The following is a 17,616-nucleotide window of genomic DNA, read 5'->3' on the forward strand; positions in this document are numbered from 1 at the left end:
TTCGCAGAGTACATTTTACTCAAACTGAGTAAACTTGAGTAAATTTTACTCAAACTGAGTAAAATGTACTCAGTTTGAGTAAAATGTACTCTGCGAAATGTACTGTGTATGGGATGTGGTATTAAAGTGGACGACATTCCCTTTTAAATCACAGAGTTGATATAGAACACAACATTCTTCGTCTCTCCTCCTCTTCCTCTGCTATAGAACACAGCGCTGTGTTTATCTTCCTCCTCCGGTTTCATCGCAGCGTGTCTGAGTTGGGAGAAAGTTAGTGTTGTTACGTTTAGATACCAATCTTCATGCGTTGAATCGTCCTATTGATTTACAGCGTGTCGGAGTTGGGGGGAAGTTAGTGTTGTTAAAACAAATACTGTAGACTGTAGACCAGGGGTGTCAAACTCATTTTCACAGAGGGCCACATCAGCATTATGGTTGCCCTCAAAGGGCCAAAGACCGTATAAATGTTAATGTAATGTAAAATAAATGTAGCTACACATTTACATATTGTTAAACATGGTGTTTCTGTATTTATTACTTATTCAAGTTATACATATTGCATATTCATTTGCATAAATGTAAAAATATGTTAGCTTATGTTATTTTAACAAATAATTTTAGTTTATCAGAACCCCATATTACTCCACCAATCAATGCTCAAACCATTCAAGTAAATAACAAAGAAGAATATCATCAAATACAAGCTATGACATTAAGTTTGTTCAAAACCTTTTTGTCACAGTCAAGAGGGGCAGAACTAACAACTGTGAGCTGCAAAGAACACGTGGGACAGATGTAGCAGATGTTACAAAAACAAATGGCTGCACACAACCTTGCAGAGGCCATACATCCAACTAATGGAAGATAGTTTAATTAACTTTAATTAACAGATTGCAGAATGGGTACAGTACAGTACAGCTCAATACACACAATTGTTAAGGGGATGCAGACCAGAGAAAGACTTTCGACTTGTTTACATCAGGGTCCCCCATTTTCAATTCGTAATGAAATTGCTATTATGTGTCTGCATGAACACACAACTGTAACTGTACTCAAAAATAACAAAATAAGGGTTGTCTCAGTTCACAACTATATTGGTCAAGTTTTGGGTGGGACTTGTTTGCGTCCCTACAGCTTCTTATTCAATTGAGCGAGATGCTCGGTTATGTCACACAGCCAGTTTGCATCTGACAGTTCAGACAATATTTCTTCAACCCTTTGTTACCTATTCCGCCTGGATCTTTTTTGTATTTTGGGCTGTAAAATTGTCAAAGAATGTCTGAGGAGTAAGTGCTTTTGGCTTTTTTCCTTTGTTACCTCAGATGTTCAACATACATTTATGTGTAAGAATGTGTAATAACTAAGGCTGTCAAAGTTAAAGCTTTATTAACGCATTAACCCACAATTATTTTAACACTGCTATTTTTTAACCAAATATTAATGTAAAAAAAAAAAAAAAAGTTTTTTTGTATTTTTTTTTACCTGAGCTCTTGGGGGGCCACATCAAATGACTTGGCGGGCCGGATTTGGCCCGCGGGCCGTGAGTTTGACACCTATGCTGTAGACCATGAAGCCATGTCTCCTCTTCCCCTCTCCTCCTTTCTGATTCAAACCTAGTGCTGGTGTGGACCATGATCTCGAAGTGACTGATTGGGGTCAACATGTATATATCTCTCCACCTCTTCTCCCTCTCTCTCTTCTCTCTTTTCCTCATCCTTTGTCACCCCCTCTTTTTCAAGTCCTGTCATGATCATCACGTTCCTTCACATCCTTCCTGTTTTTCTCCTGAAAGAGAGTGAGAGAGAGGGAGAGAGAGAGTGATGGAGAGAGAAAGAGAGGGGGAGAGAGAGGGAGAGAGATGGAGAGAGAGAGAGTGATGGAGAGAGAAATAGAGGGGGAGAGAGAGGGAGAGAGATGGAGAGAGAGAGCTGATCTTCTTGTTTAATTTTTGAGTCGGTGGTGATTTGAGATTGCTCATGGGCATTTAATATACACACACACTCTTTCTCTCTTTCACTTGGTCTCTCACTCATTCTGTCTCGATGTGTGTGTGTGTGTGTGTGTGTGTGTGTGTGTGTGTATACTGTATCAGTTATGTGTGTTTATGAGTGTGTGTGTGTGTGTGTGTGTGCATGGCCGCCTAGTTATAGTTGAAAGTGGGGGTGCAATATTTTTATTTTTTTTTATAACATGCAAGGGGTGGTTTGGAGGGCGTCCGGCACGACCCCCTCCACGGCAGATCTTTTTTTCATTTAATGAACCTGTACGTGCAATTTCCTGCAATATAGAGCCTTCAATCTTGACCAATAAAGCTGCTCTTTTCACTATAAAACTCAGTTTATATTGCAGTATGATAGCCAATTACTATAATAATAATAATAATAATATATTAATATATATATATTTATATACTGTATATATACTGTATATATTTTTTTGCTCTTTTATTTTTATTAAATCAATCTCCTTTCAAATAGGCCAAGTTTTTAATAAGAAAGAGAGAAAAAATACCAACAAGGAACAATAACAGGGTCTGCTGTAAATATAGCCTATTTTGTGTCTTAATTTGTTATGTTATCCTACACTTTAAGCTGTCTGATATTTCCATTACCTGTAACTCTTGGGTCTCTTTCTCTCCTTCTCTGCCTCCTCCCTGAGTCTGCACAGTCACCATATCATTCTACATTAAGGAGAGCAATACACTTATGAATACACTGAACATCATTATGAAACATTTCTATTACACCCTTACTTACAATTCATTATGAATTGAAAATGGGGAACCCTGATGTAAACAAGACGAAAGTCTTTCTCTGGTCTGCATCCCCTTAACAATTGTGTGTATTGAGCCGTACTGTACTGTACCCATTCTGCAATCTGTTATTGATTGATTAAAAATGTTATTAACATATTGCAGAATGGGTACAATATAGTAAGGCTCAATACACACAATTGTTAAGGGATTGCAGACCAGAGAAAGACTTTTGTTTTGTTTACATCAGGGTCCCCCATTTACAATTCATAATGAATTGTAAGTAAAGGTGCAATTAACACCGTGCAATCCATTATTTGTGGAGCCCGCCCTTTAAGTCTTTGAGCTATTAGGCTACTAGGGTTCTTACTTTGCGTTTTGGTGTACTGAAAAATGCTCCGATGTCTGTATTCTTTCTTTTTTCTGCCATGTTACCTGGTTGGCTGGACACACACACACATTTTCATTTCAGGTATTGTACCTTAAGATAATTGAACATCTTGATTTACCGTAAATCCTCAAATATAGGACGGGTCTTCTATTTACCTCAGCTGCAAAGAGCACCAGGCCTTTATTAGAGAGGCTTATATAAGAGGCAGGCCTTAATTTCTAAAAATGACACTCATGGACATAATCCCTTCATTTTCAGACTTTTATTGCATTATTATTATTACTTGTCACTAAAGGCCCACGGGCCGCGGCCGTCGTTAATCCGGCCCTGCTCGCGAACGTTAAAATTTGCAAACGAAGTCAACGTTATCCAGCTAACGACACCACATATCTAGATATATGACAACGTTAGCTAGCGGCTAGCACTAAAGCTAATGCCAACCAGAGGGACACTTTGTTATTATTATTATTATTATTATTGGTATGACCAGATGGCTTTTCGGGATGTGAAACACTTTTATTGTATGGCGTGGTAGAACCTCTACCACTCAATAGTAAACGACATGTCTAACATAAATAATCTTAACAATCTTAAACAACTTACTGGAAAATCCTGCCTGCCACCAAATGACACACTTCTGTGGCCTTTGAATTTACACTCAGCCTACCTGCAGCGCCAGCGCCGTGCGCCACAGTGGTCTGTCTGCTCTGCTGGGGGTTGGACTTGGAGAGGCACTGGATCAAACCATATGGGGGAGCAGGGGGGGGGGGGTCGCAATCTTTGGAAACTTAAAAACTTGCTATTAAGTGTCATTGCGTATTATTAATTTGATTGAAATTACGTAGTTATGGTTAGATTTATATATGGGAGGGGGGGGGGTATATCATATTTTTCATATGATCAAAAAGTGGGGGAGCAAAATCAGACGTTTGCCCCCCCATGTTCAATAGTCGTAGAGCAGCTGCTTCCCGTGCTCTATTGCGCAGGCGTCTATGTGTGTGTGTGTGTGTGTGTGTGTGTGTATATCTCTGTTATGAATCAGGTTTAACTGTACTTCTTCACAAATATAGTACAACAGAATTTGTTTCTGTTCCTCGTGAGATAAAGAGCTTATGGAGTGCTAAGCTTTTAGTGGTTTAGGGAGTAATGCTAGTCAATTGGAATGACCTCACTAGTATAGTAGTGTTTCCAACTGTGTAGTATGCGTGTGTGTGCTTTACACACACACACACACACACACACACACACACACACACACACACACACACACGTGTATGCACACAAACATCCACGTACAGTAGGAGAACAGCCTGTAACCTAATATGCTGTCTGCATGCATGCATTTGTGTGGGTATGTATGTGTGTGCTTTTGTGTATGAGTGCATATGTATTTGTGTGTGGGATGTGTGTGATGGAGAAAGCGTGACTCAACCAACGGGTGGCAGGATGATGGAGGGATGAGACGGAGGAGTAATAAGGGAGAGGTGGTTAATATTGAACGACAGATTAGGGCCACCTGGGGGTGATGATGAACACATGGAAAATATGTCAAAAGGGATTTCCGCTCTTCTCCTCTCCTCATCTCATTTAATCTCCTCTCCTCTGCTCTCCTCACCTCTCTTTTTCCCTCTTCTCTCCTCTCCTTTCATCTCATCTCATCTCCTCTTTTTTCTCCACTCCTCTCCTCTCCACTCATCTGCTCTCTTTTCTCCTCTCCTCTGCTCCCCTCTCTCCTCTGCTCTCCTCTCTTTTCCCCTCTTCTCCCCTCCCCTCCTCTCTCCTCTCATCTCTCCTCTCTCCTCTGCGCTCCTCTCCATTCTCCTCTCCTCTGCTCTCATCTATTTTCTCCTCTCCTCTGTTCTCCTCTGATCCCCTCTCCTCTTCTATCTCCTGTCCTCTCCTTTCTCCTCCTCATCTTCTCTCCTTATCTCCTCTGCTCTTCTCTCTCCTGCCCTCTCCTGGCCTCTCCTCTGCTTTCCTCACCTTTCTCCTCTCCTCCTCTCATATTCGCTCTCCTCTCCTCTGTTCTCTCTTATCTCCTCTTTCCTCTCCTCTCATGCACTCATCGTCTCAGGTTTGTGACTAATTGTAAGGCACTGAGGTTAACAGGCGGGCAGAAAAGTGGCCATTCTTTTACTTGAAGTTGAGGACTGCATACGTTTTTTGCAAAGCTTGATTGATTGATTGAAAACTTTATTAACAGATTGCAGAATGGGTACAATACAGTACGGCTCAATACACACAATTGTTAACACTTTCGCGGCCACTGGGATCCGTCTAATCTCACTCTATAAGGCCAGCTTATCATAACAGCCTTTCATTGTGCGTGAGGCTCTTTGTAGAGCTAAATCTATACTTTATATTATTGCTATCTGTCCATTGTCATTGTCAATTTACACTATAAACCGTCCCATCAATATGCCTTAAATAAATAATTCTTTCATCAATACGTTCCCATTTTATAGCGTCGTGAATATGAACTATATACCGCAATGTTCTGGGGTATTTCCTGGAAGGCGAGATAAAGAGCGCTAAGCTAATAACGTTAAATCGAATGGCGTTTCGGCTATACACAAGCTAGAGCTAAAACTCAAAATGCATATTATCGGTATCATGGTCCAGTGGTGATTTATCTGTGCGCAGGCCAACAGCAGAGGGTGGGCCGTTGGAATTTTACGAGGTTAAACTGAGTTTAGGTGGTTTTATCCTCCACTACACTTAGTGATGCATGATATATCGGCCGCCGATATGGCAGTTTTTTTACACATCGGTATCGGTCCGATATCAAGATAGGGCCGATATGGGCAGATAAATAGTTGTTTTGGCCTTAAATAGTTTCAAAATATCTGTCATTTCTGAAAATAAGTTACAAAAGTAAAAAAATTATGCGTTTTGGAAAATAGCTCTTTATTTGATCATCATAAAAAAGTGTTTTCTATACAGAGATATCGACATCGGTATCGGCCAGAACAGCAATATTAATATCGGTATCGGCCACAATTTTCACATCGGTGCATCACTAACTACACTACATCCCTGAATTGTAATATCAAGGTGTTACACTGAGTTTAGGTGGTTTATCCTCCACTACATCCCTGAATGGTAATAGAAAGGTGTTCAACTGAGGTTAGGTGGTTTATTCTCCACGACACTACATCCCTGAATGGTAATAACAAGGTGTTACACTGAGTTTAGGTGGTTTATCCTCCACGACACTACATCCCTGAATGGTAATAACAAGGTGTTACACTGAGGTTAGGTGGTTTATCCTCCACGACACTACATCCCTGAATGGTAATAACAAGGTGTTACACTGAGTTTAGGTGGTTTATCCTCCACGACACTACATCCCTGAATGGTAATAACAAGGTGTTACACTGAGTTTAGGTGGTTTATCCTCCACGACACTACATCCCTGAATGGTAATAACAAGGTGTTACACTGAGGCCCTGTCCACACGAGCGCTGGATTTAATGTAACCGAAGTTTGAAAAAAATAAACCTCTGTCCACACAGGTGAACAACCGCGTATAACCGTGTACTCACGGCGGCTGGAAAACCAGCAACCGATACATGTAGTACAATGCCAAAGCAGTAGGCGGCGATGTTGTTCAGACATGAAGGCCATTTCAACCAATCAGAAAAGGTTGAACGCTCACTACACTTCCTGCCTTAAACCAAAACAAAGCCGCCATCTTTAAATACCCTTGCGTTAGCCATTAGCCAACGGAGCATATATTTTTCAGCAAAGAAAGAAAGTGCAATAAACAAACGGATACATTCACTGTGTGTTCTGCCTCTCATTTGTCGATGAAACAACCAACAGCAACACAATTTACCACCAAGAGCGGATAGTTTAGTCTCACAAAAGATCTCCGGTGTTGTTAGCTACATGCTGTGAATGGCATTCTCTATGTATAGTATATAGCTTACATGCTGCTAACGTAATAATGTAACGTTAACGCTAGTATAATGAATGGATGCAAACGTTATTTAACACATTGCAGAATGGGTACAATACAATATGGCTCAATACAAACAATTGTTAAGGGGATGCAGTCTGGACTGGGTTCCTTATAACAATAACTTGACAACACATGAGTTTAGTTTAGCCGCAGCTACAGGTTTTACTCTGGTCGGGTCAGGAATGCGACAACAGACATCAGTCGATCACAACACTCTTCAACAATACGTTTCGAACAAAAGTTTGTTACAATCATTTTCATATAACGCTACTTGGGACAGCTCTGCTGTAAACACTGGTGTAGCTGGCTCTGCTCTAATCACTCTAACCCGTGCTCGGTTGCTAACTTGCTATTGTTTGCGACAGTCTGCCGTGAACATGGGAAATAATTGCGACAGCTCTGCTGTAAACACTGGGAATAACCTCGGTTGCTATGCCCACTGGGAATAACCTCGGTTGCTATGCCCACACTGCAACCGGGCGTGTGCGCAAAACTTCACCCTGGACTCCGGTTTTCAAAGACCGCGGTTGCAGTGTAGCAAAACCCCGGTTGTGTGTGCCCGAACAGTGCAACTGCGCACATACAATCATGGTTACATTAAATCCAGCGCTCGTGTGGACGGGGCCTGAGTGTAGGTGGTTTATCCTCCACGACACTACATCCCTGAATGGTAATACAAAGGTGTTACACTGAGTGCAGGTGGGTTTTGTGTGTGTGCTTTGGCAACATAATTGTATTACATGTTGTCATGTTGGCAACAGAAGCAATAGTGGCATGCAACCATGTATCCTGCTATTAACATTAACAGCATAATATTTCGCAATTATGCCACATCAATGTGGAACGCCCTACCCAAAGCTGTAAAGGAATGTGAATCACTACCCACTTTCAAAAACACTCTCAAAAAACACCTAAGGGAGACTGCAACTCGAAACTGGCCCCTGTAAATGTCCGAACACAACCCCCTCCAATGTACAGTAAATTACCAAGTATGGTCTTGTCAATAATCCAATGTACAGTGTTGTTTGTACAGTTGTACAGTGTCCCCCACCCACCCCTCCTACCCAACCCCCCCCCACTCCTACCCAACCCCCCCCCCCCCCCCCCACTCCTAACCAACCCCCCCCCCCCCCCCCCCCACCCACCCACCCAACCACCTCCAATGTACAGTCCCCCCCCACCCCCACCTACCCAATCCAATGTACAGTTTCCACGCCTAATGTATATACTCTTTTCTTTCTGGACTCTTTTTGTATCACAAACAGTACTGTAATTGCAAATCTGGTATGTCATAAATGTATAGATGGAGCAGTACTGTCTATCTGTATGTCATGTATGTCATATATGTTACGATGAATTGAAAATGGGGGACCTTGATGTAAACAAGACGAAAGTCTTTCTCTGGTCTGCATCCCCTTAACAATTGTATGTATTGAGCCAGGGGAGGAAACTAACTTTTTGGCTTACCAGCCAACTGGCGAGTATCTGATTTTTTTTACCAGACAAACAGATTTTTTACCAGACAAAAAAAAACGCTAATTGTGATAATTACTTCTTTGTATGTCAAGCCGCGTCAATGTTGTGTATGCATCTGGGTAGGCACACTGTGCCTTTAAGACAGCACGGTGGTCTTATGACAGTGCTGTGAAAGTACCGTCAAGTGTTGTGGTAACGTCAGTTGGGTTGGTGTGCTGTTGACGTTGTGCACATAGATATCTATGGTTGTGCACACAGTGCACTGGTTGAGCTTAGCTAGCCCCTTTCGTGACTGCGATGTGCAAGCCAGGGGCTTTTGAGCATGAAATAAAATGTCTAACCTTACGTCGTAGTCCGGTGCTTTTTCGGAAACATTATAGTCATAACAGATATACACCTAGCTGGCTGCTTTGAGCACACGGGGCTAACGTTAGCTAGCAAGCAGCTATATAACGCTAACTAGAAGCTAACCACTGTATACAGTTCTAGTAGACAACATTACACCTCTGATTTAAATGTGTCCTTAGTAACTTATACTCGATGGTTGTACTAGGGTTGGATGCAGTTCCCCGTTGGTCAGTCTGTCTGTTTTCCATATTCTGCTGTGTTTAACGTTATCTGTTTGCGAGTGCTCCTGATGGCTAGCCTAGTAGTACCGCGGGACTTTTATTATTATATGTCCGCGGGTTGGCCAGTACTGCGCAAACGTTTATTAAACATTATATGTCCGCGGGTGGTCTTGTGCAGTGCTCTCGTGGCACTGTCAACTAAAGCGAACACTCAGAAGACGCGCACCGTTTGCCAGTCCAGTGATTGCAGAATGTTTTATTTTTTTGTATACTCGCCAGACTGGCGAGTGGTCTTCATGAATCACTCGCCAAACGTAAAAAATACTCGCATTTGGCGAGTAAAGTGGCCTAATTTCCTCCCCTGTATTGAGCTGTACTGTACTGTACCCATTCTGCAATCTGTTAATAAAGTTTTCATTCATTCATTCATTCAACAGGAATCAGGAAATGGACTTTGTCAAAATAGTGACCAACTTCAAAATCTGTATGAAACGGATGAGTGGAGACGTGTGTGTGTGTGTGTGTGTGTGTGTGTGTGTGTGTGTGTGTGTGTGTGTGTGTGTGTGTGTGTGTGTGTGTGTGTGTGTGTGTGTGTGTGTGTGTGTGTGTGTGTGTGTGTGTGTGTGTGTGTGTGTGTGTGTGTGTGTGTGTGTGTGTGTGTGTGTGTGTGTGTGTGTGTGTGTGTGTGTGTGTGTGTGTGTGTGTGTTGGTGCTCTGTCTTACTATACTGTAGCATTCTGCCAGTGTTGACCGATGTTGACTCACAAATCCTTGATGTGTGTCTGTGTGGTGTGTCTATGTTTGTCTGTATGTCCTGTGTGTCTTGTGGTGTGTATTGGGTGCCTGAAACAACAATGTCATTGGAAGCATGATGCAAGGGCTAGAACACAAAGTGTGTGTGTGTCTGTAAGATGTGTTTTTTGTGTAACAACAGACTAATTAGAAGTAATTACAAGAATGTCAGAGGTTTAATTTTCAACACTGCGTGTGTGTGTGTCTTTGTGTGTATATATGTGTGTGTCTTGTGTTGACTGGCCCCTTCAGTCACTCATGGAATGTGGAAGTGTTTGTCGGGGTCAAAGGTGAACAGACTAAAAATGACTCGGTAGAAACTGAGAAGAGAAAACAAAACTGGTCGTCACACTCCTTCCCTCCCTCTCCTCCCTCTTTCTCTGTTTCTTTTTCTGTCTCTCTCTCTCCCCCTTTCTCCCCTCTCTCTCCCCCCTCCCCTCTCTCTCCGTCTCTCTCACGTCTTTCCTTATTCTCTCCTTTCTTCTTATCTTCCTCCAAAACTGCTATAGTTTGTTAAATCACAGAATATTGTTTGATTGGATTGTGTGTGTGTGTGTGTTCTAGATGTCTTCACAGGTTCCAATTACCAAGTACCCAACCCGGGATCTGAGACGTGCCGGGTCCAGATTACATTAAGTCTAACTGGGTCTTGTTCTGGTGCCGCAGGTCTCGGATCTGCCTCATTTTGTGTAACTCCCATTGTGCTGCAGTGTGCATCTGTCGCCACAAGGTGGGACTAAGTAACTATTACTGACAAACTCTTGAGTCGGTTCTGGTTTAAGAAGAACGGTCACAGTTGTCATAGAAATGTTTATAGTATAAAAGATTGCAGTTGTCCCCCAATGCTGAATAACATTGGAGAGAAGGTTGGGTGCTGTGTGACCCCACTTTGTTTTTACATTTCTAGATAGATGGAGGGTCAGTCGTCCTCTCAATGAGCCATCACAGCCTAGTGTACACACTTCTCTCCTGTTCCATCTTCTCTACAGGGCCTGCTTCAGCCCTCAATCCTCCTTCTCTCTCCTCCTTTATCTAATATTCTCTCTCTATAGCTAGGCTAATATTCTCTCCGTTTCTCTCTATCCGGCTGGTTCTATCTCTCCATTTATCTCTCTCTCTCTGGTGGCCTGGCATTTCTCTGCAGCACATTCCATGTATGAGGAGAGATCTGTCAGACAGAAACCCATACCACTGTGTGTGTGTGCGTGTGCGTGTGTGTGTGTGTGGTGCATGCAATTCTGTATCCATGTGTACCAAAATATATTTGTTTGTACTGTATCCGTTTGTGTATGTGGTTTGCTTGTTTGACTTCATGCATTTCCACATGGAAGTGCATAGATATTTTTTTCATGTGTGTGTGTGTATGTGCACATGTGTGTGCGCATGTATCGTTGTGTATACTGTATGCGTTCACTTGGCTGTATAATGTATGCCAGTGTGTGCAATGTGCATGCATGAATGTGCATTTATGTCGTTGTGCATGAAGAGCACAGTACATACATACTGCACATGTTTTATAGGCATGTGAAGTTGGTGTGTGTGTGTGTATATATATGGTGGGTGTATGTATGCTTGTAACAAAGGTAGCAGACGGGGGTAGGTGGGAGCCAAAGGTGCAATATGGTTGTACAATTAATCAAACACACAGTCAATAGCTGAAGCTCCCTGGTGGACAATGGCCAGGGGCATTTATTTAAGCAGAACAGACAATTTAGCAAAACTAAAACAAATCATACTGGCTCCCATTGAAGCACCTAACTATCTTTACTGAAGGCCAGGGTCTAACTAGGCCGGGCCTCTGACCGGCTTACCGCTTGTCAACTCGCCGTTTAGATGTCTCCCAACAGCCTTCCAAGACACACTCTGAGACCCAGTCCACACGATCACGGGTATTTTTTGACAGTTTTATTTTTTTTTATTATTCAAAAAAAAATCTGTCCACACGACGTGGTTTAAACCCTGCACAGTGACGTATATACATGCAGTACAATGCCAAAGCAGTAGGTGGCGATGTAGTTCAAACATGAAGGCAATTGCAACCAATCAGAAGGGTTTAGAATTAATACCGGAAACTGAACTGAAGCCTGAACACAAACATCCCTCCTTGCTCACAGCCAAATTAGCTACAGCTAGCAACGAATAATTTAAGTGCAATAAACAAAAAAATTATACATTCACTGTGTGTTCTTCCTCATTTGTTGATGAAACAAAACCAACAGCAACACAATTTACCACCAAGAGCGGAGTTTAGTCTCACAAAAAGATTGCCGAAAAGATTGCCGATTTTGTTAGCTTATGTGCTAACGTAATAATAAAGTAACGTTAACACTAGTAGAATGAATGGATGAAAATGTTATTTAACACATTGCAGAATGGGTACAATACAATACGGCTCAAAACAAACAATTGTTAAGGGGATGCAGACTGTTGTAGTTGGGAGTGGACTGGGTTCCTTAAAACAATAACTTGACTACACGTGAGCTTAGTTTAGCCGCAGCTACAGGTTTACTCTGGTCAGGTCAGGAATGCGACAACGGACATCATCAGTCAATCACAACACTCTTCAACACAGACGATACGTTTCGAACAAAAGTTTGTTACAATCATTTTCATATAATGCTACTTGGGACAGCTCTGCTGTAAACACTGGTGTAGCTGGCTCTGCTCTAATCTCTCTACCCCGCGTTCGGTTGCTAACTTGCTATTGTTTGCGACAGTCTGCCGTAAACATGGGAAATAATTGCGACAGCTCTGCCGTAAACACTGGAAATAGCCTTGGTTACTATGCCCACATGCAACCACTGTAACCGGGATGCGCGCAAAACTTCACCCTGGACTCCGGTTTTCAAAGACCGCGGTTGCAGTGTTCCAAAACCCCAGTTGCGTGTGGCCGAGCAGTGCAACCGCGCACATTAAGGCTCGGTTATATAACACCCGCGTTCGTGTGGACAGGGCCTGAGGTTCTTTGTCTGTCCTCTTGGAGAGGCATACTGATTGCTTAATTGGGAGACAGCTGTATGTGTGGGTCTGCATGTGTGAAGCTGTCAGTCCTCTTCTCTCCATTGGGAGGAGCCAACAGGCGGCAATGTAGAAGCCATCAACAACCATTCCCCTCAGCCCCTTACAGTATATGAAAATGAGAGCAGGCCAATGTTCAAGTTCAAGTTTTGTTTTATTTGTCACATATAATGGTACATGTACATTATAGTGTAATGCTTTGTTCTGTATGAGCCTCCTGAGATTGTGCTTCATACAGTAAAAAATTGTAACAATAATAAAGACCAAACACTATACAAAATATACAATATACAAAACTAAAGTACAAAATGTAAAGAAAAATGCAAACAATGAGGTGGAGATGTAGTGCAAATATTTGAGTAATTAATAGATAAAATAGGGTATAGTGTTTAAAGTATCAAGACCCCTACGCTCTGCATCTTCTGGCCGTCTCAGACCCACTCCTATCCGGGAGGGTCATCAAGGAGAAGCCACCTTTTCATATTGTGTGATGGAAGGTGTTACTGTCCGTCAACAAATTGATACTCATTGAAAATGTATTAAACAGACGAACAGACACAGCAGATCAATCTAGCCGCACACCGTTAAAGATCAAAGTAAGCACTGCAGATATTGAGCATCATTTTGTAAAATGTCTGGTGTCACTAGTCGATGTTGTCATGGATTTGAATGAATTAATCATTTTATTTCGAACAATAAATATTAAGAAATAACAATGTTAAAATATTTTATAATACAAATATAATAAAAAATTATAATAATAACATAAGATACAATTAAATAACATTTACCATGGAATTATAGTTATTTCTTTTTTTACATAGAAAGTTATATTTGGTGTTTTGAACCTCCATATGAAATATGGTGCAAATACACTGTTTCCTCAGTGAGTGATTGTGCCATTTATCTGGATATTGTTCTGGGCGTTTTTTTTTAGCAGACGATGTGAAAACTGAAAATTAGGGATGCTCGATATTGGCTTTTTTACCGATACAGATATACCGATATTGTCCAACTCTTAATTTCCGATACCGATATCAACCGATACCCATATATGCAGGGTTCCCCCCCCCCCCAAAAATGGAATAATTTCAGGTAATTTAACATTACATATCTCTTGTCGTGTAATTAACACAACATTGTGCATACTTTGACAATAAATAAAATAATAATTTGTTCTTACTTGCTTGCCTGGGTAAATAAAGGTTAAATAAATGTAAAAAAATAAATAAATATATATATATATAATTTTTAAAACCGATACCGATACCAATATCGGCCGATAATATCGGACATCCCTACTGAAAATACATACTGTACATTACACACACACGCACACACACACACACACACACACACACACACACACACACACACACACACACACACACACACACACACACACACACACACACACACACACACACACACACACAAGTTCCAATGCTTGTTGAACATTATACATCTTTGTCTTTTTGCCATTTTATTATAAGACCAGGGACTCTCTCTATCCTCTGTTATATGCGCAACCAGCGTGTGTCTGTCCGACGTGCGATCTGCAGAGTGCACTGGACTATTGAGAAACTATAGGAGTTTTTCATTGGTTCTCCCAGCCCACGTGACCATTTCTAGCATTTCCATTGGCTATTTCAAGATTATATTATGCCTTACTTCTGCGCACTGCCACTCAGCCTGTGGGCGACGGAGAGATACACTTGAAATTTTGACGGAGAGATTTCAGATACAATTTCTTATCACAAACTGTTCCAAATATATTTCATGTTCAAAAATAAAAGCAATAAATGTTTTTTTTAATGTAGCTCCATGATGCTTAGTACTATCTTTAGAACATGCCTTGCAGTTGCGGGTGACTCACGTGGTCCCCGCGGGCACCGTGTTGGCTACCTCTGATCTACAGTGTATAACGTGTGTGTGTGCGTGTGTATGAACGTGCTTGCGAGTGTGCATATCGCTATGTATTTCTGTTTTTTTGTGTGTGTGTGTGTGTGTGCGTGCCACCGGGGACTGATGTATGAGTGGGGGGGGGGGGGGGGGGGTAGAGAGAGGGAGAGATTGACAAAAATGACAGCTATGATGCCAATTCTATTTGGAGAGTTCCTTTTCACATTTGCCACCTAAACCGCTCCATGACACCACACCAGGACACACCAAGGAAATGTCTCCTGTCTATCCCATCTAGTTGTCTGACCCCCCCCTCCCTACTTTCTCTCTCCTCTGTCTCTTCTCTCTCTCTCCACTGTCCCCTTTGGCCCCCTGTCACCATGACGCACGCACGCACGCACGCGCACACACACACACACACACACACACACACACACACACACACAGGACAGTAATTACATGGATGCAACTGTCTTACAGCTCGCTCTCTCTTTCTCTCTCTCTGTCTTTTTCTGTCTCATGACTGGAAGGGCGTGACACAAAGAGCTGTGTGTGTCCAAAGCTTTCTCTCCTCTCCTCTTCTATCATACCATCTCCCCTCCTCTCCTTTCTTCTCCTCTGTCTCCTTTCCTCCATCTCCTCTCCTCTGTCTTCTCTCCTCTTCTCTTCTCCTCTCCTCTATTCTCTCCTCTCCCCTTTCTCATCTCCTCTTCCCTTTTCTTCTCTTCTCCCCCCCCCTTTTTTTTATCCACTTTTTCTCCCATTTTCTATATTTTCTCCCATCCCAATTTCGTATCATCCAATTCAACCCTCCCCTGTCACGGACGCTGTTTCTTGCCTCCCACAAGCCGACTGCAATGTGGACTAAGTCATACATAGCACAAGTCCCCTCCGGTACTTGAGGTAACAGCAGTCGCATCTTTTCACCTGCACAGCTCGATCTCTCAGTGGCGAGGAGTAACGCGTGGGAGGCTCACGCTGCCCCCGACACTTCCTGATTCTACTGCGCAGGCGCACCAACCGACCTGTAGGAGTCGCTGTCCACAACGCCCGATCCCCACCCATCAGTTTCCCACCCCCTAATACGGCCAATGTGTATTAGTACGGACGACCAGCTAAACTGAAAGCAAATGTGGAGCGCTGGGCTCTAACTGACGAGCCCAGCGTCTCCAGCATTTCGTGGCGAGCGCCTTGCCCACTACGCCACGTAGCCGCCATCTCTCTTCTCCCCTTTTATCCTCTCCTCTCCCCTTTTATCCTCGCCTCTCCTCTTCTCTCCTCTCCTCTCTTAGTTAGTCTGTGGTGATTAATGATGCGTCAGGCAGAGTGATAACATCTACTCTGTCTTTCTTTTCTTCTCTTTTCTCTTTCTTTTCTCTTCTCTGTCTATATATTTTCTCTTTATTCTTTTTTCTCTGTCTATATATTTTCTCTTTATTCTCCCTTCTCTCTCTTTTCTGTTTTCCTCTCCCTCACTTCTCCCCCTCCCTCCCCTTTGTCCTCCATTTCCACCTTTTTCTTTCTCCCTCTCCCTCTGTCTCTCTCTCTTCCTCTGTCTCTATTTCTCTATCTGCACCGTTGTGCATGAAAGTCAGCTCAGGGTGAGACCTTTGGCCACAGACCATGACGAGACACATCTTTTGGTGGTGTTGATGATGATAATGATGTTGACGTTGATGATGATGACGACGATGTTGATGATGGGGTGCTGGTGGTGGTGATGATGATGATGGCGGTGTTGATGATGGCGGTGGTGATTGTGGTAATGGAAAAAATTATGATGATGGTGATAACAATGAAGATTATGATGATGGTATTATGCTGACAAGGAGGAAGATTATTATATTCTTTCTCTCTACCACCTCCATTGCATCATTCACTGTCCTACTGTACTGAACTACACTAGACTAGACTTGTTAAACTAATCTCCTCTCCTCTCCTCTCCTCTCCTCTCTCCTCTCCTCTCCTCTCCTCTCCTCTCCTCTCCTCTCCTCTCCTCTCCTCTCCTCTCCTCTCCTCTCCTCTCCTCTCCTCTCCTCTCCTCTCCTCTCCTCTCCTCTCCTCCCTCCCCTCCCCTCCCCTCCCCTCCCCTCCCCTCCCCTCCTCTCTTCTCCTCTCTTCTCTTCTCTTCTCTTCTCTTCTCTTCTCTTCTCTTCTCTTCTCTTCTCTTCTCTTCTCTTCTCTTCTCTTCTCTTCTCTTCTCTTCTCTTCTCTTCTCTTCTCCTCTCCAGCATCTCCAGTGTACCATTCAGGCTTTGCAGGACGAACTCAGAATCCAGAGGGACCTTAATCAGCTCCTCCAATCGGATTACTCAAACGGCGGTCACCTAGGCAACCAGCCCCTCCCACAGGAAATGACGGAGGATAACTTCCTGCGTCTCCACGGAGAGTATGAGCACCAGGCCAAAGAACTCTTCCTCCTGAGGAAGACTCTGGAAGAGATGGAGCTCAGGATAGACACACTGAAACACACTCTGACTGCAAGGTACGGAGAGAGAGGGGGAGGAAAGCCACTACACACAGATATGGATGGATGGATAGATAGATAGATACTACAATAGATGAAGTGGAAGATAGATAATTAATACGTGTGTGTGTGTGTGTAGGTGTGTGTGTGTGTGTGTGTGTGTGAGGATATAGACATGGGTAAATGGAGGGACAGATAAGTAGACATACAGATCGGTGGATGGATTGGTTGGAAGGACGAAGTCTCTTTTCTACTCTACCCTTCTAGAGATGAAACCATTAAAGA

At 42.8% G+C, this 17,616-nt stretch overlaps 1 protein-coding gene across 1 annotated transcript in view; it reads left to right on the forward strand.

Annotated features, from left to right (window-relative positions):
- The window catches only part of LOC311242035 (ELKS/Rab6-interacting/CAST family member 1-like), a gene marked incomplete at its 3' end in the record, with an annotated part of 153,137 nt that overhangs the window by 90,047 nt on the left and 45,474 nt on the right, over window positions 1-17,616 (forward strand). Inside the window, exon 7 of the mRNA XM_084330990.1 lies at window positions 17,096-17,349. Within this exon, the coding sequence (XP_084187116.1) occupies window positions 17,096-17,349 (254 nt within the window). The remainder of the gene's footprint in view (window positions 1-17,095; window positions 17,350-17,616) is intronic.

The sequence above is a fragment of the Notolepis coatsorum genome, assembly GCF_963971535.1.
Source record: "Notolepis coatsorum genome assembly, chromosome: 15".
Classification (NCBI taxonomy): Eukaryota; Metazoa; Chordata; class Actinopteri; order Aulopiformes; family Paralepididae; genus Notolepis; species Notolepis coatsorum.